At 35.2% G+C, this 27874-nt stretch overlaps 1 protein-coding gene across 12 annotated transcripts; it reads right to left on the bottom strand.

The window, feature by feature from the left end:
* Positions 1–1173: 1173 nt before the first annotated feature.
* Positions 1174–25045, bottom strand: LOC138710426 (uncharacterized). Of its 12 annotated transcripts, none has more exons than XR_011335228.1 (5): positions 20766–22534; positions 18253–18353; positions 14535–18108; positions 11666–11821; positions 11082–11573 (listed from the first exon to the last, which is right to left on the bottom strand). XR_011335228.1 is itself a non-coding variant. In XM_069841315.1 (5 exons), the coding sequence occupies exons 2-5, from the start codon at positions 18280–18282 to the stop codon at positions 11558–11560; spliced, it is 381 nt and encodes a 126-aa protein (XP_069697416.1). In that variant the 5' UTR covers positions 18283–18353; positions 23660–23941; the 3' UTR covers positions 11082–11557. The 12 variants fall into 12 exon arrangements, 3 of the variants coding, with proteins under 3 accessions (XP_069697416.1, XP_069697418.1, XP_069697417.1); XR_011335227.1 differs by having other exon boundaries at positions 11082–11821; positions 14535–14636; positions 17930–18108; XM_069841315.1 differs by lacking the exon at positions 20766–22534 and adding an exon at positions 23660–23941 and having other exon boundaries at positions 17930–18108.
* Between the last annotated feature and the right edge of the window lie 2829 nt (positions 25046–27874).

Here is a 27874-nt window from a genome sequence, read left to right as displayed (position 1 = left end):
CCCGATCAGCTGATCGTGAAGAACACCACACCACACATTGATGCTGAAATGGTGTTGAAAATTTGTTCCCTATTGCAGGATGGGGATTAATTTCTGCCCAAACATTTACGTATATTATTTGTGCCATCCTGCGAGAACTGTGCCTTGTCACTAAACAAAATGTAGCAGTAAAACTATTTTCATTCAATCAGTTGCAGAACTCCAATCGATGGGCAGGATCTCCTGGTTGTATATAATGTACTTGTTGGAGGTGGTAAGGATACAATCTGTTTGCAATAAGTGTCTTCCACACCATCCATTGTATAACTCCAAGTCGTCTTGTTAGACGCTGTAATCTTGCACGTGGACTGTGCTGGACAGCGTCGAGAATATTCTCCTCTTCAACTACGTGACGTTAAACATTACGCTCGCTGTGGATTGTAATACTCGGAAGTGAACCTGTTTACCATAAAGTGCTGAAAGTCCTTATAATTGTTCTAGGATTAGGAATCCTGCAGTTAGGGTACCGTGATATTCAGCTGAAGTAGCACTCACACTCCAAAAATAAGCACCATATCGGTGTATTCCTCTGCAAAAAACGTATGCTGCATTGTAATACAACATTTGCAACCAAAGGCAATCTGACTGATTGAGCACAAAATCTGTCAGTGATACAGCTGCAGACACGACACAGTCACGTGCTCGCACTGGCTGCACACTGGCAAAGGTCACACATTGTTCACAGCAATGCGTTCCAATAACAAAGTGTAACTCTGTAAATATTGAGAACAGGACTCATGTTTATATGACATTTTTTCCTCAAAATGTCTTCAGAAGTAAGTTCCGTAAGTGATGGTGAATCCTCGTAAATCACCCTGTATAATATTATAAAATGTGATTTTTTTGTGTATAATTTTATATGATATTTCTTTGTATGTAACTTATGTATCTTATTGCCTATTTGTAAGTTACCTTTTTAACACTAATATTTATGTTTTTATTTTACCATGACATTTTCTTATGCAGCACTGTTCAGTCTATCCAGAATTAAATAAATAAATAAATTAATAATAATAATAATAATAATAATAATAATAATAATAATAATAATAACAACATACGTACTGTCGCACTAACTGGGTTGTGTTCATGTGAAATATGTGTATGAACTCGTGCAATAATCACACTTACCTCAATATCGAAACCTGTAAGGCTTGATTCATCAAATGAGTCTGCACTGCCTCCCCCTCCAAATTGATTAATATCCATGAATTCAGGTAAATTGTGCTAAGAAGCAGATAAAGGGGTTAGAGGAGTTGGTGGTGCACTTCCTCCCAATTTATCATCACTTTCTTCACCGCCTGATAAACTCATTCCACAACCACCACTCATGCCAGAAAGTGCTGAAAATTCTCGCTTCATTTCTCCCCTCTCTAACATCTCCAGGTTTTCTAGAAGAGGAAAAAGAAAAATATATAATTCAATTATCTAAAAATACTGACAGATGTATATTTGTTGGTTGATTATATAACTATATTACTGACTAAAAATCACTGCAAACTATGCAGAAGATGAAGAAACCAATTCTAGGTGCAATGTGTTCAATGTATAAAACTAGAAGTAATGACAAATGTTTAATCAAACAATTTTCTTGTCCAAAGATTTATTTTTATGTAATTACGATTTGAATGAACTTTATCAAAATAACAATTGCATACTGTTACAATCATATTTGTCTATAAGTTTTTGTTAAATAATGTATTCCGACTTCAATAGTGCTATAAATATATGTATTTTATTAGAACATTTTAATGCCCTTTTTCCAGAAAACAAGTTTATTTTATCAAAATACTTTGAATATGATTATATTTTAACCGAAATTAAACATCAGCATTGAACAGCACGCATTACAGAGGTTTACAAGTTCATAATAATTTTAGTAAAATTATATTTCTTACATATATCCCATAGTTACATCACAAATTGTACCGAATACATGAAAATAAAAAATATTAATCTGGAATGGATTCACACTCACTTCAAAGTTTATCTTCAGAGTTCAGTTTACACTTAAGTGCACATCCTGCCCTCTGTTTATAAGATATTGTAACGAAACTAAGTAAGCAACTAGATTTTAAAAGGGAGAATTGAATTGAACATTCTGCCAAAAAAGGGCCTATAGAACTATGGGTCCATTTTCCAGCTACTGCCTCAATTATATACAGTAAATAAGAAAAAACACTTTTTTGAAGGATCTAATATAATTTTTCAATACTTTACCTATAAACCTCAAAATTATTTCAAGTATCGTACAACGTAAATTTTCTATTAATTTACTAACTAGGCAAATTATTGATAACTTGTCTTTATGTCAGGAATTATGCATTGATGTAACCCTCTCTCTATGAACTCAAAAAAAAGTAGCTAATAAGCAAGCAGTATTTCCAAGGTAACTTGAGATTTTCTTTAACTGATTAATATCATTTAATTCAAGTTACAGTAGTAATTGCTCGTGTATATGGTAAAAGATTCCATCACGCGAACAATTAGACTAGTATGGCATTAAATTTCTCTCAATTTAAACCTATAGTTATATAGTTACAGTACACTGTTATGTTCGATGTCAGACTCCGTACTTACTCGTCATTGCCTGGTGACACAGGTACTATACAGAGCTTGCCTTCTTCCAAGCGACAGCATCAGGACTTCCAAACTACCACTAATGTTCCAAACACTATTTACTGTCTTATAGATCGATTTCAAATTTTTTTCGCAGAAAATTTGTTATAAATGCGATCTTTCAGTGTACAAAATTTGAAGTTCCTATCCAACCTTCCCAGTGGCGGCTCGTGAGTTCTAGGCTAGGTGGGGATAGTGTCTTGTGACCTTCTGTCCATGAGCCAAGAGTTTGTGAAGGATTGTAGGCATATAATACTATTTGTGCAAGCATAAATATAATTCCCTTGTCTCCCTTGCATACATGTCAAGTGCCCGTTCATCAGTATTGCAAAACCGTATGAAAAAGGTTTCTGATATATTATGTGTAAACGACTTATTAGATTTCCATCTATTCCCGTAATATATGCGAAAGTGGAAACCTCCCTGAAAAATATTCTTGCGGTATTTGCATCGTTTTTATTGCGACTGCTTTGTTTTATCATGTCCACATGTCATGTCAACATGCCTGAACCTATCCTATCTTCAATGTTTCGCAATAAGTAAAATGATGGATCTAAATTAACTGTTATAAGATTTTGTATTTCCCTTAATTCTTTATATTTATTTGAGGTCAACTGTAGATCAGTAATCAAAGCGAGATCCTTATTAGGTGACAATTGTTGGTCGTTCCTGCAAAATCAATTTTTACCATTTTTTTTTTTTTTTCCATTTTGTCGCACATTGAAGTAATGCAAGTGAAGCTCTCCTACAATATTGGCCGCATCTCTTTTTCTAGAAGTTCTGAAATTCGTATGGGCAACAGAAAGCTTTTCTTCTGGCGATCTTTCTTTAAAATGTGGACTAGCTTTTTTTCCGTTTTGATCTTTCGCTAAGTCTCCGAAAAGTTTACGTGGATGTCTCGAATGCTTGTGCTGGCAGAATCAAATTGGAATTGTTTTGTAGTAGATGGCAAAGTATTATATATTTTATTTTCAGACTTTGCATCTTGGTTGAAACATAGCGCATTATATTTTAAGACATTTATCTCATTTCTGCTGTTTTTTCCCCACCGTAATCGAATTTTCGAGCATAGAAATTTAATTAATTTTTTTATTGACTGTAAAATGTCTTCAGAGTAATCTTTGAGACAAAAATGTTCAATTATATTTGAGAATTTCACTTTTCTCTCGCTCTTGTTCCACATCTGGAAAACAGCTCTCCGGATTACGGAGCGCATGGTGTCTGAAAATAATTAATAGCTACTCTGTCTGCACCTGTTTGCAGAAAAAATCACGACATCGTATTCAGAAAAGTATTATGAATATCTCTACAAAATTTTATCGAGGTGATAGAAAGTCAACTCGAAATATATAATAAGGTAAAACTCAAACTCTTTGCACATGTTTATCCAGACACTTATTCTAGACAATAAGATATTAATTTTTGTCACGAAAATTAGCTTATATGTAAGTACATACCTTCTTATAATATATCCACACTCTGTATTAGAAAAAATACTGTATTAACTTTACCACTTTGCACCATCCAAACACATACTTCGCGCCTGCCTGTGCAGCGTAAATGATCTTATCGGTGACATGCAACTTTCGCTCTATTGTGTGGGCCCCCTAACAGATGTAAGCATCTGTCTACACTTGGATAGTATACTTTGGTGTGTTATAAACACGTCTATATAAGAATTTAGCATTAAAGATAGGGTGTGAAAATTGATTTTTGGCCGGCTAGATGCTTGAAATTACACACTGTGCGGCATCAGGTCCGAACCCGGGTCCTTGGTTCTACGTACTAAGCGTTTGGTACGTAGAACCAAGGACCCGGGTTCGATCCCGGCACCGGAGCGAATTTTTCTCCTTTAATAACCATTGTTACTAAAAATATTAATATCGTTCAACAGGACGGAAAGAAATGCAGAAAAGTGGACTAATAAGGGATATACTGATGTAAAGCATTTTTGTCAGATAGGGTAAAATCACATTAAAATTCTACAATACACATTAACAACGCTATAGCATATATTAAACTTTAGGTGTTGCGTCAATTCGGTAGATGGCCACTACAATACGCTCACCACATGTTTAATATCTCAAATTTTCATCTTTTGGACCATGGTTCTTTTTTTTTTAATTGCATGGACTTGAATGAGAGTTGCATTTAATTTTTTTATGGTGGAGGGGCCTGAAAGCAAGCATTGCAGATTCTAGTGGACTTACTGTGCATTACTAATTTTATATTGGAAATGATTTTTAAGTCGCAATTTTGTACAGGAGATATCATGATTCTGCTGTGTGGTGCCATCTGTCGGAATTCAAAGGTCTGAATGCAGATAGATTTTATGGATAGGTTTGTGACATAATTGTAGAAATGTTTAAAACTTTTATCATAGGGTTACACGCTATTCTTCCCGTGATATGGATTGCAACCATTAGATTCGGACGCATTACGAAAGATCTTACATTATCTTATATCTGCAAAAATATCTACCACATGGTCTGTTGAAATTGATTTATTTACCTACTTATTTATTCACTAATTTATTTATTTATTCACTTAGCCATTAATTAATTTACTTATTTATTCATTCACTTAATCATTCTTCCATTAAACCTGTTCTGAGACATCCCATTGTAGCAGAGAAGTGTAAACGATCTCACAAATTTTGTATCTGCCACACAGAAAGATGTTATAACCTGATGTCACAAAACGCCCATCTGTTTGGGAACTAGAACAGGATGCTTGGATATTGGGAAGAAGAAGGAATTGAAAAATCACAAAGTAGACACTAAGGTATGTTCCAAAATGAACGAAACATTACCCGTACCAATATCAGAAGCAATTCAGAGAACAATATGGAGAGAAAATATATATATAGTATATTATATAACCATTAATATTTTGAAATTGTTCTTGTTGATTTCATCATTTCAACTGTTATTTCAATTCCAGTTTATAGGTTTTTTTTTTTCTTTTCTTTAATTACAATTTCTACATCAAGCATGATTAAATCCTCCAAATGGCATGATGCTTTGAAATGTTCCTTTATTACCTTACTTGTGGCTAAGTGCACCGACCTCTGTTAATTTCGGCCGTTTCGTAAAGACTACTAAAGTTTACTGGTATTAAAACTGCTCATGTCTTATGAGATTGTGAGTGATTAGAGGAACTATGTATACTATAAGTGGTAGTTGTGGTTTTTTCGGTGAATATCAAAAATGAATTGACCAGCTTTTTTGACGAGTTTCAGATCCAAAAAATTGATTGATTCCTGAGTTTCAGATTCAATTGTGAACTTCAATTTATTATGCATACTGTTAAACGATTGAAGTGAATCTTTAGATGTATCTGTATTTCCTTCTAAAATTACGATAGTATCATCAACGTATCTATTGTATAATTTAAGATTAAACTGAGACATGAATTTAGGTACGTACTGTTGTTCAAGATGTTGCAAAAAATCTCTGCTAAAAGACTTGAGAGTGAATCACTCATGGCTACTCCATCAGATTGTTGAAAAATCTTGTTTATCAAAAGAAAAATAATTTTGTTTAGTACAGACAGTAAATTAATCAATTGACAAATAAGATTTTCGTCTGTATTAAGTTAACATAATCTATCTTTTATTAACTGTAGAGTTTCATCCAAAGCGATATTAGTGTAAAGATTCTCAATATCAAGAAACATTAATTTGGTGGATCTGGTAACTTTCATATGCTGCAATCTATCAGCTAATTGTTTAGGGTGTAGTTATTCTGCATTTTGAAAATCTGTTTTAAATATTTGAGTAAAAATTTATTTTTTTTTGTGCTACTACTACTGCTACTGCTACTGCTACTACTACTACTACTACTACTACTACTGCTATTATTACTACTACTGCTATTATTACTACTACTGCTACTACTATTACCAGAGCGTTTAGAATAGAAAGTGGTAACTCGGCAAGGGTCTAATGGGACTTTTAAACCCTCTAGTGTCGCCACGGCAACTGAGCGAAACATTTGCATGGTGATCATTCTAAGATTGCAGTTTTCCTCTTAATACTATGGACAGAGCAGGTAGAACTCGTTCTGCTATGTAATTAAGAAGATATTTCTTGTGGTGTTCGGGTGATTTTTATTGTGTTGTTTATGTGAGCGAGTAGTAATAAGCCTAATTGTTTTGTTCTTGATGTAAATCCAATTATACTGTGTAATCTGTAAGGAAGAGACGTTTCTTTTATCCATCCAAAGTCTAGACTATTTTTCAGAAGTGGTGTAGAGCAATTCCACGAACACAGAAAACTATATGCTCATTCTTATATCTGTGATATCCATTTTTCTGTGGTTTTGATTGTGATTTTTTAAAATTATGATTTATTTAACGACACTCGCAACTGCAGAGGTTATATCAGCTTCGCCGGTGTGTCGGAATTTTGTCCCACAGGAGTTTTTTTTACATGCCAGTAAATCTACTGACATGAGCCTGTCGCATTTAAACACACTTAAAAGCCATCAATCTAGGTCGGGATCGAACTCGCAACCTCGAGAATAGAAGGCCAGCGCTATACCAACTGCACTACCGAGGGCGACTTTTGATTGTAAGAGCCGATAAATTTATTATTGCCGAGGTGGGACTTCCACGCAAGAACTGACGACCAAAACTGTATGTCATAATACATATTTTCCCAAACTTGCCTCGATATCTTAAAAAAAAAGAAAAGAGAAAAAATCCAACGAAGAGGACATCAATCCTTTCTCATAACAATGTACCCTTACCAAATACCATCTGGCTATGACCAATTCCACTGACGCTAAATAACACAGTAGTTGATTCAGCATCTTTAAATATCCGAGTAAAAAATAATTGGATGTGACACCCGAAAATCAGAAGAATGCCTTAGCTAATCATGTGCTTGTATGCATTTATATGCCATTACTCCACACCTGAATGCCCAAAATTATGTCTAGTTACATTGACCGTAATTCCTTCCAGTGAATGAAATCCAGACCAACATTTCAGCTGTTTAGTGTGGGTTTTTCAAAATTGATACATTTTTTTACAGTCATAAACTGTGATGGGTTCGAGGAAAGTGAAAATACAAAAGAATTCAAAGGTGAATGAACGACTTTGCAGATACGCTGAACTCAAAGACTCCCTCGTCTGCCCTGTATAAAGGATTCTAGCATTACCGGTACACGATTTTAGAAAATACATTACACGTAATTGACACTACAAAGAACATGTTTGGCTAAGAAAGAACCCTTGAATTATTTAGAGTGACAATTCAGAGCACTAGCGAAATATATTAATTCTTGTGGGATAGCAGATTTAAATATATTCTGACAGAAAAAATTTAACCAGGATCCTCTATAGCGACATTTTGGAATTAGAAAATGATTATCTTGTGTTGATTACCATAGACTTTCTACATCTGAACATTTTTAAAATCTATGTGCCGGTTAAAAAATGTGCTATATTAAAGTACTAATTGTGAACTCCTAATTGAATCCAAGCACCTAGCTTCTACTTCACTAAATATGCATGTTTAATTATTAATTATTTTATTTTTAATAATAGCACTTTAGTCATAATTAACGTAAAAGTTATTTCAGTAACAAAAGTACAGTATAATTCTACTTTGCAGCTAGGCTACAACTTAACCTGGTTTACAATTTTATTACATTTGTTTACTACGTTTCCACATCATAAGAGGTTTCTAATCGAGCATATGAGAAAGTAATAGATCTCATGGAAAAGTTGTTAATTTAATATTCTCCAATAAGTAGCATACTACTTAATACAGTGCTACCAAATTGTTTTAATTTTACAAAACACAAAATAACTTGGGTATTTCAAAAGTTCAAAACTTACATTAACATAGATATAATATCGAAGCTTAATTTATGAGTCTTATTGCACGTAATATTTTTTGTTCCCCTGAATTACGTATAAACCAGATACAACTGCAACTAATGACTGAATAGTAGATAAAAACTATTGGTGAAAATAAAGTGTCTCCTTTATTATATTACATTCTTTCTTGTGTATAAAAACTATAATTTCATGTCAATTATAATGCCATAAAAATGTTCATTTTTGCGATGCTGTACTTTTTTTTTTTGCGTATTTCTGGCTGAAGCCAGCACAAGGATTTACTATTCAGGGTTGTGTTATATAACTCACAATTTGTTAATGTAGTAATATTACATTTTTAAAGAAGTAAAATATTGTAACTAAGTATTCTACAATACATTCTTATCTAATGGGTTATTTTTAAAAACCTTTTGCATTCACTTGAATAGCGATCCTGAAACTGGGCACAGAAAACAGGGCTAGCGCCATTCGGTGACGAATCACTGAACTAGAGGAAGTAACGTCACTTTCTCCTCTACCTGCTCTGCTATTACTACTACTGTTGTGGTCTGTCAACTGAAGTTGGGTGACTTGCTGAACGGATGACTACTGCGTTTGACTCTGCTCACACTTACCAGGATTTCTGACACCACCATTACACTTGATAATGGAAAAGAAACGAGTTTACTGAAAGAGCTGGGGCTCTCAGGATATTATAGGAAAATTACATGGTTACTGAACTTAGGTTCTAGACTGAATTAGTTGTGAATGAAACTATACTTGATTTATTAAATATATTCAAAATATATACACAAAGAGTTACTTACATGGTAACTCTCTTGTCGGAGCTGACGCCATGACAATGTATTGTCTTCCACTTCTTCTTTACCAAAAACTCTGATTATGACTCACTGTATCACTGTCTATCACCAATCCTCTCACCATCACTTTTTATGTTCCCCTATCGGTTTCCCGGTTGGGGTACAACCAATGCTATCCACCAGGTGAGATGGGCTTTAAACCCCTTATGATTATACGTGCTTAAAGATGTCGTCTTAATCAAACATCTGTTACAATTAATTCGATTCAGTGCAATACAGTGATAAGTCACTTTAATGAGACTACGCGTAAGAAAAGAGTTCGAACAATGTGTGATATAATTTAACCAATTAAAATGCAGGCTTTGTTGCACTGGACCAATGCGGTTAGTCCAGCAGTAATTCGTGGCATAAGAATACTTTTATCATAGCCAGTGATTTATCGCATGTGCGACAAAACTCTTTAATACTGGCTAAGCATCTATCTACTTCACAAGCTGGGGTTTCATTGGGTGTCTGCTTAAAACCATGTATTTCGCTGACACTGTTCCTGGACAGTTTCAAATTTAATACCCCACAGGAAATCATGCTACAGGGCGTTCTTAAGCCCTAGGGCATAACAATGCCCCCTTCATTTCAAAAAGACGATGCTTCAATGGCATGTGCTTTTTCATTGAACTTATCTGGCCTAGTGATCGTGGATTAGATTCTGGAATACAGTCACACACACACAAGCAACAGAAAGAGTTAACAGAGGGTTGATCTTGTGTCAGGGACTCTTTCTGCTCATGCAGGCTTACGAGATATTTATTTCCTTGACATTGGCCTACAAATGCACACCATGCATACCATGAATCTGGTGGTCGCAGAATTACAAAGCAGAGCAAAATCACTAATAATGATTTTAAAACTTGGTTTATACATTCTAATTGGTTTTGGGTTTTCTGTGTTAAATTTTGAGATATTCTATAATTTTGTGTTGCTTCGGTTCGGTTCGTTGCATGGCGTTAGCTATAACACTTATCAACCTTAGTTAAAATAATAGATTTTCAGTCTTACTAATAAACAGTTTATAGTTTTTATACGAGACTTATGCAGAGTTGAGACAGAAAACGTTACTAATAAACCGTGAATAAGCTATGGACGTATAAACAGGCTGTAACTATACAATGGGAATTGCCTTGCAGTAGTTATATACACGAAACCCCTTGTTTTGACCTGCTGTTCATATTTTATTATGCTTTTTTCTTTCTTTCTGTATGTTATATATTATGTCTGATTTCTTCTTACTTGTTGTTTACATTTTATTATTGCTATCTTATTCAGTTTTGTGTGTCCTTTGTAAATTTGTAGTGTTTCTATAACGCAGTTTTTACTTAAGCGTTGTATATAGCGAAAAAATGGCCGCCCCTCTAACACCTGTTCATATCGACTGTCATTTTTTGATGATGGTTACCTTGTAACCACAGAAGAACAAACCTAAGATCATAGAATTATTAGAATAATATTGCTGTAGCTTGTACTCTTTGACCAAAATGTAGTGTGGTAATCGATTAGAGCCAGTTGTACTATCGATATTTAACACGCCACCTAGAGCACTCTACCGGATGCAATAGAGAACCTAAGATATTTTATTACCTTTCGTAATGACGAAACTATGACGTAGCTGTGTAACAGTTATATTGTTATACACGACGTATGTAGTGATTATTAGTACGGAATTTACACACGACTTATAAACGAGCTACTCATTGTATAAGTATAAGACAGTTAAACGTCTGTATATAGGGCTTTTATTAGTAAGACCGTTTGAATAGTTTTCCTTTTCTTTACAATAAAACCTAACAATCTAAGATAATACAGTATTTCTCTCTCTCTCACTCATTCCTTTTCTTTCCGGGGTGCTGATATGCATTCTTCTCTCCTCACTCATACTTTACACACACATTCTGTTTTTTTTTTTATTTTTTTTTTCCATCTTTTTCAAGTCATATGCCTAAACTAGGTTATCCATGTTTGTGGGTAGGTGCGCTACTTATTCACAAATCCCGGATGCACCGCGTGAGAAGGGAGAGCATCCAACGGAACACCTTCATTTGCCGTCAGTGTCGCAACTTCTCCCACTTGCAACTGTTGTCCAGGTCACCTGCGAGGCACCTCGCACCATGTCTCGCATCCTGAGCACCGCAATAATAATCGCCGCTGTTGCCCCAGTCTCCGTGAGGCCTCGTACGGCATTCTGCAGAGCAGGATCACCGGGGATCTTGCCTTGTGCGACATGTCGGGAACATATGAAAAATGCAAATCAACATCAGTATTATTCATACAGAGGCGAGGATCCCTCATGCACTTGCGCTTACGTGCTCTTCTGCTGTCCTGCTTGCCACATGTGAGTTACGTGCTGAGTACTGGTACCATTCAAGCTGGTGAGTGACGTCACCTGTCCTTCATGGCTCTCTTTGCTTACGCTGTGTTTCATGTTACACCACCGGCAGTACGTCTTGCATTCTCGAAACCTAGAACACATACATACAGTAAGTTCGAGTAGCACAATGATTAAATTAAGGTAATCGTATACTTACTCACGAAAGAGTTTTAGTTGTGACATGTCTAACTTCAACTTTCACATCAACTAAGCCTTCTTTTAAATTATCATTTGAGATATGTTTGAAATTGAATATTTAGGCAGAATAACCTTTAAGTTTATATTATATGCTATTATATTCTTGTGTTAAATTAATCCTAAGCTTAGAAACATATCTTATTTCATTGTTCAAAAAGTTTCAAAATCTATATACATATTACATAGCAGTTAACTTGGATCAACAGAATTATTTATGATACAGTTATTTTAAGTTACAAAAGTAGAAGTAAATTTTACAAGTGCCATTTTGAACTTTGGCATCTCCAGACGAGCTTCGTGCTCTACTTAATATTATGGAATATGGAGAAGTAGGTTGGGATCTGTACAGACAAAACCAAATCGATTCAATAGAAAAGGTCCAACGCAAGGCAGCAAAATATGTCAAAATGGGGAAGGGACATGGTGAGGAAATAGTAAAAGATTTAGGGTGGGAACCTCTCAAATCAAGGCGACGAAAAACCAGACTCACCGCATTGTTTAAGGCACATATGGGACACAAAGCATGGACCGATATCAATGCTAGATTAGCAACACCATCATACTTAGGAAGGGCTGATCATATTAGGAAGTTTAAATGTAGAAAACAAAGAACAGACGTGGCAAAATTTTCCTTTGTTAACAGCACAATAGTAGACTGGAACAGCTTACCTGCGGCAATCTTTCAGGGTGGTCCTCTTAAAATCAATACATTTAAGGAAAGGTTGAGAAGATTAGACTGTAATTATTTAAATTGGTAATAGTTGGGTGAAACAGAAGTACTTATAAGTTAGATTCACTTTTGCTTATCGTAGGCGTTATTATAGAATAGTTTTTATTTATAGTTCTATGTTTATTACATCTAATATTTATAGATTTACGTTTATTTTATTTTATTTCTGTAATTGTAATTATTGTATATTATATATCACTGCCACCGGGTGTATACCCAATTGTAGTGTTAATAAATACATAAATACATACAATATACTTGGAGTTTTTCCTGGAATAGACGATATCACATCGAAGATCATTCAGATCCGATAACACAGGCTTCTTCAGTTTCCTCTGGTTAGACAGTGCGGCTGAGTAGCTGAAAATATTGTTACATCCGGAGAACAGAGAGTGTAAATCTCATCCCCATATTTTTGTTAGATCACTTTCTTACAACAACAATTAGACAATCTGCAATCAAATAGGTTAGTAAATATTTCTGGTTCGCAATCCATAGCGAGGTGAAGTTGGTTGGCTTCTCTGTTCGGCTGTTTCATTACTCACACTGGAGCATTTACTGAATTATGAGGAGAATCGAACTCGTGGTCTGGTTCAGTAGAACTGTGTGCCTGGGGAGGATCATGTAATCTTGCTTTCCACGAGGCAAGAGGGATTTCGTCCTCGGACTCAAAATCCTCATCTCTTTCTACTCTTTCTCTTAATTTGCTTAGCAGTATCTCATCTTCCGATGTCCACGCGTTTTCTGTCGCCGTTCTTGACGTTTCACTCATCCCTTCACCTTGGGTTTCTCTGTTCGATTCCATTTCCAGGGTCCTTCATCATTCTCCCACTAGTGCGTGTACATACTTTTCGTATTACTTTCAGTAGGGTGAATGTCGTCATCCTGACCATTGACTCTACAGGGGCACAACTTTAACCTATTTACGTGAACTACTTGTGTTCTACCGTCTCCATAGCGAATGCGGTAATTGACTTCATTTAGTCTTCTACTATCTCAACTGGGCCTGTCCATTGTTTAGCTAGTTTCTTAGTTACTCCCTTTTTCAACACTGTGCTGTGTATGAATACTTTGTCTCCTATCTCAAATGTTTGAAGTTTCACATTTCGCCTCTTGTACTGTCTCGCTTGCGTTGTCTTACTTTGCTTTAATCAATCTCTAACCACTTTGTAGGCCGTCTCTAGCTTCCTGGCTAGCCAACTACATTGCAGAGACATTGTGGTAACAATGAAGATGGAATTTCGTGACCACTTTGGTGTGGAACCACCAAGGAAAGCAAAAATGTTGAGGTGGGAAAAACGTGCATTCGCAACATTTTGTATTGCAAGCGTGATGATACCTGAATACGATCTTTCCCAGCACGTGGACTGGAAGAGGACCTGCAGATGATCAAGCTCCTTTTGCCTAGCCTCCACGAAGTCCCGACCTCACAACACCTGATAATGCTCTTTAGGGTTCGTCAAAGACAAAGTGCGAAATCACCGCAACAACACAACGGCACAATTACGAGCAATTGTGGAAGATGCCTTCAACGAAGTGACCCTTGATTATCTTTGTAAAACATCTGCAGAATTCAGCTATGCTATGAAAATGAAGGTCTTCATAACGATGTCTTGGATCGTTAAACTATCAGGTACATGTTCATATCAATCAACCAACCATACCCATCGTAGTGTCGTAATAACTGGGGGGTACGCCCACTTTGTGACTTCTCTGTATGTGTTTTCACTAATAAATACTATGAAGCATCTTATTTCATCAATCATTTCGACATTTCGCGATCCTCTTAGTAACTTCACAAATGAATAGAAGTCGAAACTGAGCAATATTTTATACAATAGTTAATTATTAGTTAGTTTAAACTTAAAAATATTACCTTCTATTAACCTAACATCCATGTATTGTGGGTCCCTGTCACCAAGGCATGACGCGTCCTCAGGTTTCGGATAGAGGAGACAGCTTCCAGATATGGAGGATACTGCGAATATATTGAATAAGCAGTTGCAGATAGCTGATAAGAGGTGATCCTCCAGCTTGGGGGTTGGGCGAATGGCTAACAACCCATCACCATAAAAAAAACAGCATGTTACGAAACCCCAAACTAAACCTCGAAATGGGACTGATTCTCTCACACGAACACAGCTATATTGTTGTGAAACTTGGACTCTCACTTTGAGAAAGGAACAGAGGTTAAGGGTGTTTGAGAATAAGATGCTTAGGAAAAAATTTGCGGCTAAGAGGGATGAAGCTACAGGAAAATGGAGAAAGTTACACAATGCAGAACTCCATGCTAGGAACATTAAATCCAGATGAGAGAGAAAAGAAAGATATGATTTAACGTACCACGAAGTAAAATGTTTAGACTTCACAAATAAGAACAGGAAATCCATGTGGTTGATAGAGGACGACATCGGAAATGAAATAATAGACAAACAAGGAATACTAAACAGATGGACGAAATATGTAGAAGAGTTATATGAGACAAGGAACCGTCCAGATGACTTAGCTATAGAAGACAAAGAAGCCATATCAAAATACGAAAAAGGATTTTCTATTTTAAGCGAAGAAGTTGAATTGGTGAAATGCTTGGGTGAAGAGAAGCAGAAAATTCTATCATTATGCAACGAAATATATAGAACGTAATAGTACACATGATACATATTAACTTATATCTCTATAAATACAATATATACAATTAATTCCTTTAACAAAATCAGCTCTGTTATGGTAAACAAAAATATATATTCTGAGATTATGAAATTCATATCTTTTACCACAACTGTCAGTAAAAACTTGTTTAAGCTAAGAAAATGTTCTTCTTATGTCACAAGACGTTACAGTGACACAATTATAACAAAAATCAATATACAAATTAACAATATTTATATTTTACCCAATATATACAAAATACAGATCAAAATGAAATACAATATAACATAGATAGATAATATTAACACAAAAGTCTAAATGAAAATGCAACTTACTCAGTATTAGAATCAGGTCACAATGTAGTCGTAACTTGGTGTTTTACATATACAACATTGACGATGGAGCATCTATATTGTACCACAGTCTAGTACATATAGTCATGAAGCTTGAGTTGTTGAGAGTACTAGAAACAATAGACTGTGCTTGTACTATTTTGCATTGTCTGTGATGAGGCGATAGTAGCAATCCTAGTGGTTAGCAACTATCTATGGCTGCATATTCTCTATATATTGAGCTTCGTGACTATATATACTAGACTGTGATTGTACTATGATTCATAGTCCATGTGTACTTGCTTACAATACTACCCTGCTTATGCATCCATGGCTAACAAGCCACGTTATGCATTAACGTGACGTAATAGATGTACCAGATGAAACTACTCGATCCACTGTACGTTTGGGAACAAAAATGCGCTGCCTGATGAAGAATCAAATTAGCTAAATACACAAAGTGTAAGGGGACACAGGAGTGAAATTTGTAATTTTTTTATTTTTCTAGCAATTATTTTCAAATTTTAACCACTTATATATGTCATTGCCAGTAGATTCTGTACAAAACTTTATGTTCCTACCTTAACTCGTTTCAGAGTAATACACATTTTTGTTATTTTTTAATATCCGATTCAATAAATGCCCCTTGCGGAACAGTTTTTGAAATTTAGTTCTCAAAATTGGTTAGCACCTAGTTTATATGTATAAAAACAATAGTTAGTTAGCATTTTGTTGTTAGTAATTTAGTTTGTTGGAACTATTTTTTAAATTCATTTATTTCATTTTCTTTTACAAAATCTATAATTTTTCAAATTCTGACATCTAAAATATATACAAAATATGCACTTACAATAAAATGCTAGCCCACTTTGGTTTTTACAACTGTCCTCGTCAGTCTTAGAAAGTTTCAATGGAACTGCATGAAAATTGTTCTGCAAGGAACTTTTTATAGATGGCAAGGTGTTGTAAAATTTTTTCCATAGAAAAATCAATTCAAAGATTATAGTCACCAACCTTTGATCTAGAACAATCCAGCACCATAAGTGAGACCTTCCAAATTCTTTTTCACCTCCTCAGAAGAGATCTTCACAATTCTGGCCTTCTTTCTGATTGATCTTTCATGCAGTGTGCTCCTTTTCCTGTTCTGTCTGAGATGGTTCTTGTCACATCATTGACTAGTTTTCCTGTTGTTTTTCAGCATCCATACCATGAAGAACTTCAGTTGTTTTTGTGCATTCCATATTGAATTCTGCAATATTTCTAACTAGTGCCAACTCTTAACTTCTTTTTTGAAATAAATATTTCCTTCGGCACTTTTTCCAAACAACACTGTGAACACTCTCATTAGCGCAGCGTTGGAGGAAAGCATCTGATGCAAGCCTCTGGTGCACTGGCTTAAGTTTAATTACAACTTCAGGTGTCAGAGTTACTTTCATTTTACTGTCAGTGTCTGGAGTCTCACCTTGTGTTCGCTGTCTGTTGTAAAAGCACCAAGACATTTCGTTTGTTGGACATTTCCCATGTTGAGCCTTCTCATTGGTAGACATATAGGTAATGAATAATGACTGATGGTGGCATATATAGCTGATTTAATTTTCGCAACATCTGAAGCATTGTCAGTAATTGCATTTCTGTAATAACTGGCCATCCTTTTTATTGTAGAGTTTTTTTTAGATTTCTGGCTTTACAGCCACCCAAAGTTACATTTTTTTACTCTCCATTCTTTTACAAGATTTCTGAGAGCAGTTCCAAGCCTCTTAGAAACATGATTTACACTCTTCCTTTGATGTACAGATATTTGGACTATATACTTCGATATCATTCAAGTGTGCATGTGTTTTGCACAGTAAGTGGGTGTGTCGGCTGCTGGGGCTTTAAAAATGGCGACACAACAATAATTTTAACATATTTCGATTTACGAAAGTCTAAATAATTTTTTACTGTAAAAATATAAAAATGAGTTTTTTCAAATAAAATCGTTAAATTTCACTCCTGTGTTCCCTAAGAACGTTGGAAACAAAGTACAGTCAATCTCTTTCAATTATAAGATAATATTATAATGGTGGTGTCAGAAATCCTGATAAGTTTGAGTACCTATGGCATTTAGTGGGAGTCGAATGCAGTAGCCATCCGTTCTACATGTCATTCGACTTAAGTTGTCATGTAGGAACACAATTAGTGTTCAGAAGTATGACATGACAACAATTTGGTGTTAGAAAAACAACGCGACACAACGTAAGTATTAACTTAACATAAAATTAAAACTTAAGTAATCTATAACTTTACTCACTTTATCAATGTTTTACATCCTCTACTGATACTTCTGTTGGGATAATTCAGTTTTCCTTCCCATTGACATTTCACTGTTTGTTTTCTTGTCCGTGCCTGAAATGGGAGGTACGATGTTATTTCATAAATGACGCAGCCAGCGGACCAAATGTCAGTTTTGAGAGGTTGATACGGTTTCTCCTGCAATTTATTTCAAAACATCATATAGCTGAAGTTTTCAGTTTACTTTCATGAATAAGTAGATAGCATGTCTGGGTAAGTTTATCTGAGCAGATTGGGCAGAAATTAAGATTGAATTTTTAGTATGTAAGGTATTTTGTTTACCTTAACAGGCACAGGATTATGGACCAGCATGTCGACTGATTTGAGCGTTTAGCATTATTTCTTTTGGGGTTATTGTAAAACAGTTGTGTTTGCTAAACATCCTACAACAATAGAAGAATTAAAGAATTACATTAAAGAAAAAATACATTACATTTCAGAAGATATGCTTAAAAACATTTTCGATAGTATGCACAAAATAAATGAAGCCTGTATCGAAATGAATGTGCACCATTTTCAACAATTTGTTTAAAATATCCACATTTTGATTATTTTTCAATTTAAATACACTCTCCATACTGTATGCTAATGTGCTGTGGAGATTGTGCTTATACATCGCATAATGAATACGTCCGCCTGGATAGTTCAGTTAGTGAGCAAAAACACTTATTGTTAATACTGTACTGTATTTTGATTAAATAAAATCCCAACGAAAATGATCAAACTCAAAATCGTAGTAGTTCCCAGTTTACGTAAATGGATACACGACTTTCCTTCCCTCCTATACCCAGTAAAGTGATTTATTTGTATTTTATACTACTATCATCAAAATCCGGTCTTGGAAGGGGTAACAATCTATCTGGTTTTCAGCCGTTAATCTAAAGGTATAATCAGGTTAATATTAGAAATGTTAGTAAAAACAAAATGATGTCCTGGTATATTTTAATCTCATATTTCACAGTACCTATAGTTCACTGTGGCCAACTTTGACATCATGGCTGTGTTCAGGAGTTTTAGTTTATCCTTAAAAAATGCAGTATGTTTGCTGTAATGGCATTGTGAATTCTATGCTTCAGATGACGAGAATTACGAATTTTTATTTTGTACATAAGATGCAAGAAAAAGCAGAAAACGTTCTCAATTATTTTCAAGTGGATTTTGTCACTTGTAAATGCTCCAACAAATAAAATTCTTTTTCTTCTCACATAATTTACCTAGAAACATTCTTGAGGAGGAGAATGAACACCTAACGCTACGTCATAGTGAACTATTACACTAGCTCCTGGCGAGGCGCATTTTCACCAACACCAGCTCACTACACAAAGGTTAGCTGCATATAGGCATACTGGTTTCATGTCGTAGTCCAGCCTGTCTTCTGTATATGTCAGTGATCAAATATTAAATGGAAGAATCTCGAGAAAACCCCTAATTGCGATCATGTCTGCATCAGGTGTCACTACGAATTTTTCAATGAAAAATCTCATACTGACCGAGACTCCAACCAACACTGCCAGTGAGAAAGGCCGGTGGTCTATGTTATGCGGCCATCACAGGGACTAAGGCAGATCTAACCTTCGAAAAGACGTGTTTTACATTGGTCAGCATTCTAATCTGTATTCAGCTATCTATCCATATATTGCGGCACTGCAGCTGAGGTGGGATCCAGCTCGTCTGATAAGCAATCGCTTCCTGCCGGCTCACAGTATGCAATTTTCCCAGTCTAGGTGGACAAAAATCAAATTTCGACTTATTTAGTTAAGGTATAGATGAATATGAATTCATTAACATTTGAAGAATGTTGTGAGTAATAGCTTTCACTGTTTTATCAACGACAATATATTTAGAAGGGTTCTTCCTAACACTTCTTGCTCCTATCAGTCGTAGACAGAAAGGTTTACTATGTGGGTAAAAAAGAGCAAATTATTATTAGTGATTTATTATGCTGTGAAACATGCATGGAACCTGTTCAGATAGATACGTTATTACAAATGTAACTTCAATTACAAGTTTGTAAAATATTTTTATTCTTATAGTAGGGTTTAAATGCTACAATTGAAAAAAAAATTAAAGTTCTCTAAATATGTGAGTTTTAGTATAGCCATTCACATCCGGTTACAACAATTCTTTTATCATTTAATATAGCATCATTTATAGTGTTGAATCTTTGATTCAAAGTTTGCGCGTTCTTGCACATTTAACAGTAATTAATTTTTTTTAGTGACGGTGACTGTTCCATGTTTGGCTTAACAGCAGAAAAGAATCATCGAATAAGGAAGTTTTTAATCACTGTGTGAGTGTTTTAGGTCTGCAAAATTATTCACATAACATCGAACATCAGGTTAAAAATACATTGGACACATTTTTATCTAACCTTGGGGACTGGGAATGCCCTATCTTACCAATGTTAAATTTAGAATCTTAATGCCCCATTATCTCATTATCTATTGGTCACAGCTTATTGAAATTTTTATCATATATTCATGAAATATTAATAATGAAATAGACACAGGGATATTGCATTGTGTTGCATTGAAATGGTGAAATATTTTTTTTATTTCATGTTAATTTTTTAACTCAAATTTATCAAAAATTTCAGTGAGAAAATCTCTTCTAATTCATTTATCAAAATAATCTCCTGTTAAAAGTTGCAATGTTATGTAAGTAATTTATGTTCCAAGTTTCATTGTTCTAGGTTCAATACTTCCTGAGAAAATGGGGCATTTGCAAAGAAAAATCTTAGTTTCGAGAAAAGTATATACAAAGTAAACAATACATAGGCCTATAGTATAGCTCACCAAACTTCTAATACAATCCAGCTCCATAAGATGGTTCATCTGGGTCTTCTTGCTGCTCATAAAGGTCCTCCAACTTTCGTTTTGCTGCATTTCTCTTCTGTCTGGCTTTCATTTCAATATTTTGCACCATACGCTTTGCTTCTTCTATTAGGTAGCCATCCAGTCTCTTCATTGCTTTCACACAATTTTCACCAGGAGGGAAACCCAGTCTGTCATATATATGACACATCACCAAATTCCCTTCATTGAATGAGGCAACAGCATCCCACACTCCAAAATGTAAGGTACGGACACCAATAAATGTGGTTTTGGGAAGTCTATTCCAAATAACACTGTTTACACTCTCATTAGGATTTTGTGTCCTGCCATGTAAACATTTCTTCAGCAACTCAGGCTCACTTAGGTCTCTAAATATTGGCTTCATTTCTTCAACCACAGCACGAGGAAGATGAAAGTGATCAGCATGCTTATAACATTCGCCTTTAGTCTTGGCTCGCTGATACTTGCACCAACTTTCTGCACTTTTAGGACAGAGTCCATGCTGTGGATCTTCATCGGATGACAGCAAATGGAAATACTCTGCCCATACACACTCTCTCATTCCTTGAAGATTGTTTGAATTTCTTCTGATTGCCAAACCATAATATTTTTGGATGTTAAGTATGGCTGAATCAGTCACACGTCCTCGACCACCAAAAGGTTTTCCATCTTCAAGTTTCTTTCCTTGTAATTTTGTTTTCAAATTTTTTAATCTGGTACCCATCCTCTTTTGTACATGCCCCAAGCATTCTAATTTTGACACTGTCGTATCACCATAAGGGGCAGTCTGAAGAACAGCCTTGTGTCCCTTAGAATCACCATCACCTAAGTAATTGATATATCGTACATTGTACTTTTGTGTGGATCGATTAAAAATGTTTACAACACCAGAAACCTCCATACCTCCACTAGTGCCTTGGTAGTTTGCACTGCATACTGCTTCATGTTTACCATTTAGTTTATCCTTACATGTACAGTGCTTCGATAAAATGTCTACATCTATAACTTTTCCTGTATCCACACTCGTACACGTTACAACACCATGCAATGAAACATGCCCCCTGCGGTGCCACAACTGTCAAATCCCTGTTGTTATTATTTTGTGTCACTGCTTCTTCCACAGATGATTTCATTGAGTCTTTACATACATCCTCTACAGCAGAACCTAAAACACTTATATAACGTTGAAACTTCGATGGAGGTTTGGGTAAGTTCAGGGCACCACAAAGCTTCTCCCCAGCTCTTTCTCCTTTCCCAATAAAACGTAGGCCATACACAAGCCTCAAATTGATTTCAGCGAGACTTACATTTTTCTCTCCTATATTATAATCATGTTTCACACTATTAGAAAATTCAAGTTTGTCTTCACACACACACCACAGTGTAAAACTAATTCACAAGCCAGACCAACACCTCTCTTTGAAGACAGGGAAACATTGCCATAGCAACTTTTACATACAACAAACTTCTGAATTGCTTCTTGTAATAAAGATAAATTAATAATTTCATTCGAGTCATCATTATTTAATTCTAATGCGTTATAACTATTAATATTTACATTGAGTTTCTTTTCAGATGAACAGTGAACCACTTTACTGTTTGAACTAGTGGGGTTAACCTCAACACCATGTGGCTCACACAATACTTTAGGCTTTGGTTTGCCTACGTTTATCCTTTTTTTGAAGATACTCTTTCTTTTAGTCATTTTAAACACTAAAAAGCACCATGTAACTTACACACAATGTAAACACCTCCAAAACTTGAAGAAATTTATGCAAACACACCTCTGTATTTACTTACTATAAACCGTAGCAACGCTATAAACAAACAAATGCAATACCAGCAATGGCTTCCAATACCAACATTGAAAAGGGGAAATAAATGTCTTTCTAACAAAAAAAAAATCCCAATGTTACAGCTATCTTTATAAAAAAGTTATTCAACATTGAACTTGAGCATTTTTTTCATATTTTCATGATTATTCTTAAAATCACTACTTCAAAAATATTTTTTTAAACTAAATTATACAACTATTTACCATAAGTGTTATATATCATTTTAAAGCTAAAACTTTGGAGATGAATAATTAGCAAAAAAAAAAAATTTATTTTTTCAAAATTTTGTCATTCCCAGTCCCCTTAACAAACGCACAGTGAATCAGAATGCAAATCACTAGCTGGACAAAATTAATAACTTCTTTGCATTATAACGGATTGTTATGAAATTTTATACATGTCTTACAGGTGGCCGATATGTTTTGTGTACAAACTCTAATTATGTATGCACAAAGAAAAACTACCCCTTCATAGCGGGTGCATTTAGACAGAATTAATAACTTCTAACAGATTTTTATGAAACACTGCATGGAAGTTACAGGTAGCATACAGTTTTTGTGCACAAACTATATTTACAGTTCCATTAGAGGGACTATACCTCTATAGGGGTGCATTTAAAGAAAAATTAATAACTTCTCTCTTATCTAATATATTACCGGTATTATTAAACTTTATGCAGAAGTTACAGGTCAAATATATTTTTTGTCTACAACGTCTGATTATGTTTCATAAGAGGAACTGGTCCTTTATAATAATGCATTTAGACAAAATTAATAACTTTTATATATATATATATATATATTTTTTTTTTTTTTTTTTTCATGAAAATTTGTACAACAATTAGACCTACAGGTAGCATACAAGTGTAATCAGAATTTGTACACAAAAATATAATTATGCTACCTGTAATTCCTGTACAAAGTTTCATAAAATCTGTTATGTAGGAGAGAAGTTTATTTTGTAAATGCACACCCTGTAAAGGGGTAGTTTCTCTCCAAATACTTTCCAACGAATACTTACATGTAATATTTCTGGAGCCTGATAGCCGTATGTGCCACAAAAAGACTTTGATAAAATAATCTCTCCAGTTTTATTAGCAGATTTTCGGGCGAATCCGAAATCAATTACCTTAAGGTGGCAGGCACCCTTCAGCAGTATATTTTCGGACTTAATATCCCGATGACAAATTCTTAATTCATATAGGTACTTCACTGCTGATAGCAACTGTCTGTAATAAGCAAATACTTTAGATTAATATTACGAAAGGTGACAGCATAGTGAAAATCTAAAAGTGTTATTGTCAAGGAAAGGGAATTATGAGGAAACTTGGGCAAGGAGTGGAATTAGTGTAGTGAAAAAATATAAATGAAAGTGTACAGATGGTAAACTGTTGAGTAACTGTTCCTATGCCTGACCCTGAAACGAGTGGGTCAGGGTTGGGACAAGTTACTTGGTTGAGGTTTTTCCTGAGATATTTAGCTATGTTCCGACCCCAAAATGATGATTAAATGAATGAATAGATGGCCTTACCAGGTGGGACATAGAATATCCCTAAGCATTCAACCCAACAAACTTCTTGTGTATCCGTGATGGAATGAGTTGTGTATCAATGCTGCCTAAGCAGATCATCATCTGCCACACCACGCATTCGTCTCTAACCTTCAAATCCTTATACCATACCTCTGATAGTGATCTACCATACTGTCCCTATCAGGCAAGCAAGAACCTGATGGGCTTTGGGGTCTTATACAGACCTGAGCCGTTTAGAACTCACCAGCAGTAGGTACCTTATACTAATCTTTGGACAAAGTGCGAGGAATACTTGTTGTGGCAGATGGTCGATTCAGCGTCATGCAACACAGGCGATGTCTTATTGGAACAGATGCATTATAGGACCCACTCTGAATGTAAAAATATGTAAAGCCGCAAAAAAGGTCAATGGAAGTAGCATTCTGATCAATTAAATTATCGATATATAACTTATAGTTTTTATCTATGTTGCCAACCAACCAATATTGTTGTAAATTAGTTTGATTTTAATCATGGCGGCAATTTCGAATGCTATAATTAAAATAAAAAAGAAATGGATCAAATTCTCCCTGGTGGCTTAAAATGTAAGCCTAGAAATGGAAATTATGGAATTATAAATATAACTTTTCTACTTGCTTTATCCATGAATACAGATATGTTCTATGGTTTTTTATGTGATTGTGATTTACTTAGGAGTGAAATGTTCTGCGAAACATGCAATTCTGTTTTCTGCCTGTATTTGTACAAACTCTTATTCTCTTGGAATTCTGTTACAAATTCCAAGAGGATAATGGGAGAGGTTGATCAAAGGAAGTGAAGTCCGTCTAAAATGACTAAAACTATTGGAGCAATTCGGAAAAAGAATATGGGTTGGAAGAAGGCCAGTAAACAGTTTAATGTTCGAAAACAACACTTTTGAGGTTGTTCAACATGAAGTACGGTAACTTACACCTGAGGAAGCAACAAAAACAAAATGAGCAGACTTACAGTTTGGGTAAAGATCTTGAAGAAGAGCTAAGCTAGTTCACTATTGTCTTGCTATGGAAGCTTCTTTTTTTGGGCTTACTTGTAATGACTTACAAAGAATGGCCGTACAATTGCAGAGAGAAATAACATTGAACATCCTTTCAAAGACGAAATTGCTGGGAAAAAGTGGGTAAGTCTTTTTCTTAAACGCCACAAAACCAAACTGTCACAAAGGAAGCCTACTGGAACATCCTATTGCAGGGCTCTTGGGTTCAGCAAAGAAAACACAGAGAAATTCAATTACCTTCTGGAAGATGTTTATGAGAAAGATGAATTCACTCCTGGCAGAATTTACAACGTTGATGAGAACTGCATTACTGTGGTACAATCTAAAGTAGCAAAAATAATTGGTCTTAAGGGTAAAAAACAGATAACCGCTTGACATCAGGAGAATGTGAGGCCCTTATAACGATTGTTGTTTGTATGAATGCTAGTGGCTCATTTGTGCCCCCTTTAGTAATTTTTTCGAGGCAAAATATGAGTGAGCAGTTGAAAAAAGGGGCTCCACCAGGAACAATCTTTGCAGCGCATCATTCAGGGTGGATCCAAATGTACTCCTTCACGCAGTGGTTTCGACACTTCATCAAGTTTGCCAATCCTACAAAGGAAACACCTGTGCTGATGCTCTTGGATGGCCACTTTAGCCACACACAGAATATTGATCTGATCGACTTGGCAAAAACAAATCATGTTACCATTGTGTTGCTGTCACCTCACTCCTCACAAAACTACAACCTTTGGACAAAACTTTCATGGGTCCCCTCATAGTTCACTATAGCAAGGAAATCAGGCAGTGGTTAAGGCACAATGAATGTGCTGTCAGTGCTTTTAATGTAATGGGCCTGTTTGGCAAAGCCTATATTAGATGCCAAACAGTTCAAATCGCAATCAATGGGTTTAAAGCAACAGTCATACAACCCATGAACAAGAAGCTGTTCTCAGATGCCGAATACATTGAAGAGGCAAACGAAAAACGAGATTTCTCTTTCTATGAATCTGTATTAAAGAAACAAACAACAGGAAATCAGAGCTTTCCAGAGAACAGAGAAGAATGTGATGTGGACGAACCACAAGTTATTGCAGAGTTTGACTCAAATCAACCATCAACATCTTCGGCAGGTCAGGGTGTTCCTCTGTCACCAGCTACACTTGAGGATTCTCAGGGTTCCACATCTTCTAAGACAAGCCCGTTTGACATCACTCCCATTCCAAAAATAAAAAATAGGATCTCGAATAGGGGGCAAAAGACCTGCAGTTCTACGGTCATCACATCTACGTCTTGTATGTCTGATTTATTTTGACCTGCCGCTCACATTTTATTATGCTTTTTCCTTTCTTTCTTTCTATATGTTATATATTGTCCGATTTCTACTTACTTGTTGTTTACATTATATTATTTTTATTATTATCATCAGTTTTGTGTGTAAAATTGTAGTGTTTTTTGTAATGCAGTTTTATTCTGGTTGAGTGTTAGAAAAGGCTGTATGGCCTTAACTCTGTCAGGTTAAATAAACCATTATTATTATTATTATTATTATTATTATTATTATTATTATTATTATTATTATAAAGCCCAATTTGTGTAAGCTAAAAAAACTAAAGAAGCCAAGAAAGTTGAACAACAAGCACGGAAACGTGCTCAAGGACGCAATAGCAATCGCGGCCAGGGATGTGGTTCAACAGTACATACAGCCTTTAAGAAAAGGAAAAGGGCTCGTGACAAAGCATCTAAATTTTGAGAAAAATGTGAAAGAATCAAGCGCTGAAGATGAGAACAGCGTGTCCTCTGGAACATTTGAATACGATCTTCTCCCGGAGTTTCCTCATTCAAAGATGATGATGCTTTGTGTATGTTTTGTGACAGAAAATTTTCGGAGGATTCTAAAGGGGAACTTTGGGTCATGTGCATTATTTGCTCGCTGTGGGCACATGTGGATTTTGCTCGGGCTGAAAAGGACGCGTACATTGCGATTTTGTCACTAAACAGTTTAATTCTGTTGTACATTTTCTGTATCTTTTTTTAAAAACTAAAGTTTATAATTATTATACTATACTTATACTTTGAAACTAGAATAGGTTTCCTCTTATTTAATATCTTTTCCCAATTTTGTTTAGTGTTATTTCGATTATTTTTACAAGGGACCCGATTTCGGCAACTATTTTTCAAATCGCCAAAATGTAAGGTTATTGAAAATAATTTTTTTCATATTAATTTTTAATTGTATTTTCTAAAAGTAAAATGTAAATGGTCATAGCATTATAAAGTAAATGTTACATACTTTTAAAACATAATTTTTTGCTATTTTCTTTTTTTTTTTATCAAAAACAGAATGGGGGTCCAGTTTTGGGCACTTTCCTCTAGTAATCACTGAAATGAACTTCTGGAGAAGATTAGCTGGAAATTCTAGAATAAGAGAAATAATGAGTGTTACATATGAGGTGTCTAGTATCAAAACCGGCCAAGTCACAACAATTAAGAAAATGAATTTAACTATAAACTGAAATTAGTCATGTATATCTATCTGGTGAATTGCACACATTGTATTCTTCATCCGACATATTTAGGAACATTAAATCCAGACGTTTGAGATGTTTGGCGTGTAGCACTTATGGGCGAATCCAGAAATGCATATAGAGTGTTAGTTAGGAGGCCAGAGGGAATAAGACCTTTGGGGAGCC

Source organism: Periplaneta americana, chromosome 12 (assembly GCF_040183065.1).
Source record: "Periplaneta americana isolate PAMFEO1 chromosome 12, P.americana_PAMFEO1_priV1, whole genome shotgun sequence".
NCBI classification, from domain to species: domain Eukaryota; kingdom Metazoa; phylum Arthropoda; class Insecta; order Blattodea; family Blattidae; genus Periplaneta; species Periplaneta americana.
Note: the sequence above shows the minus strand (reverse complement) of the source record. Positions and strands in the feature narration are given on the sequence as shown.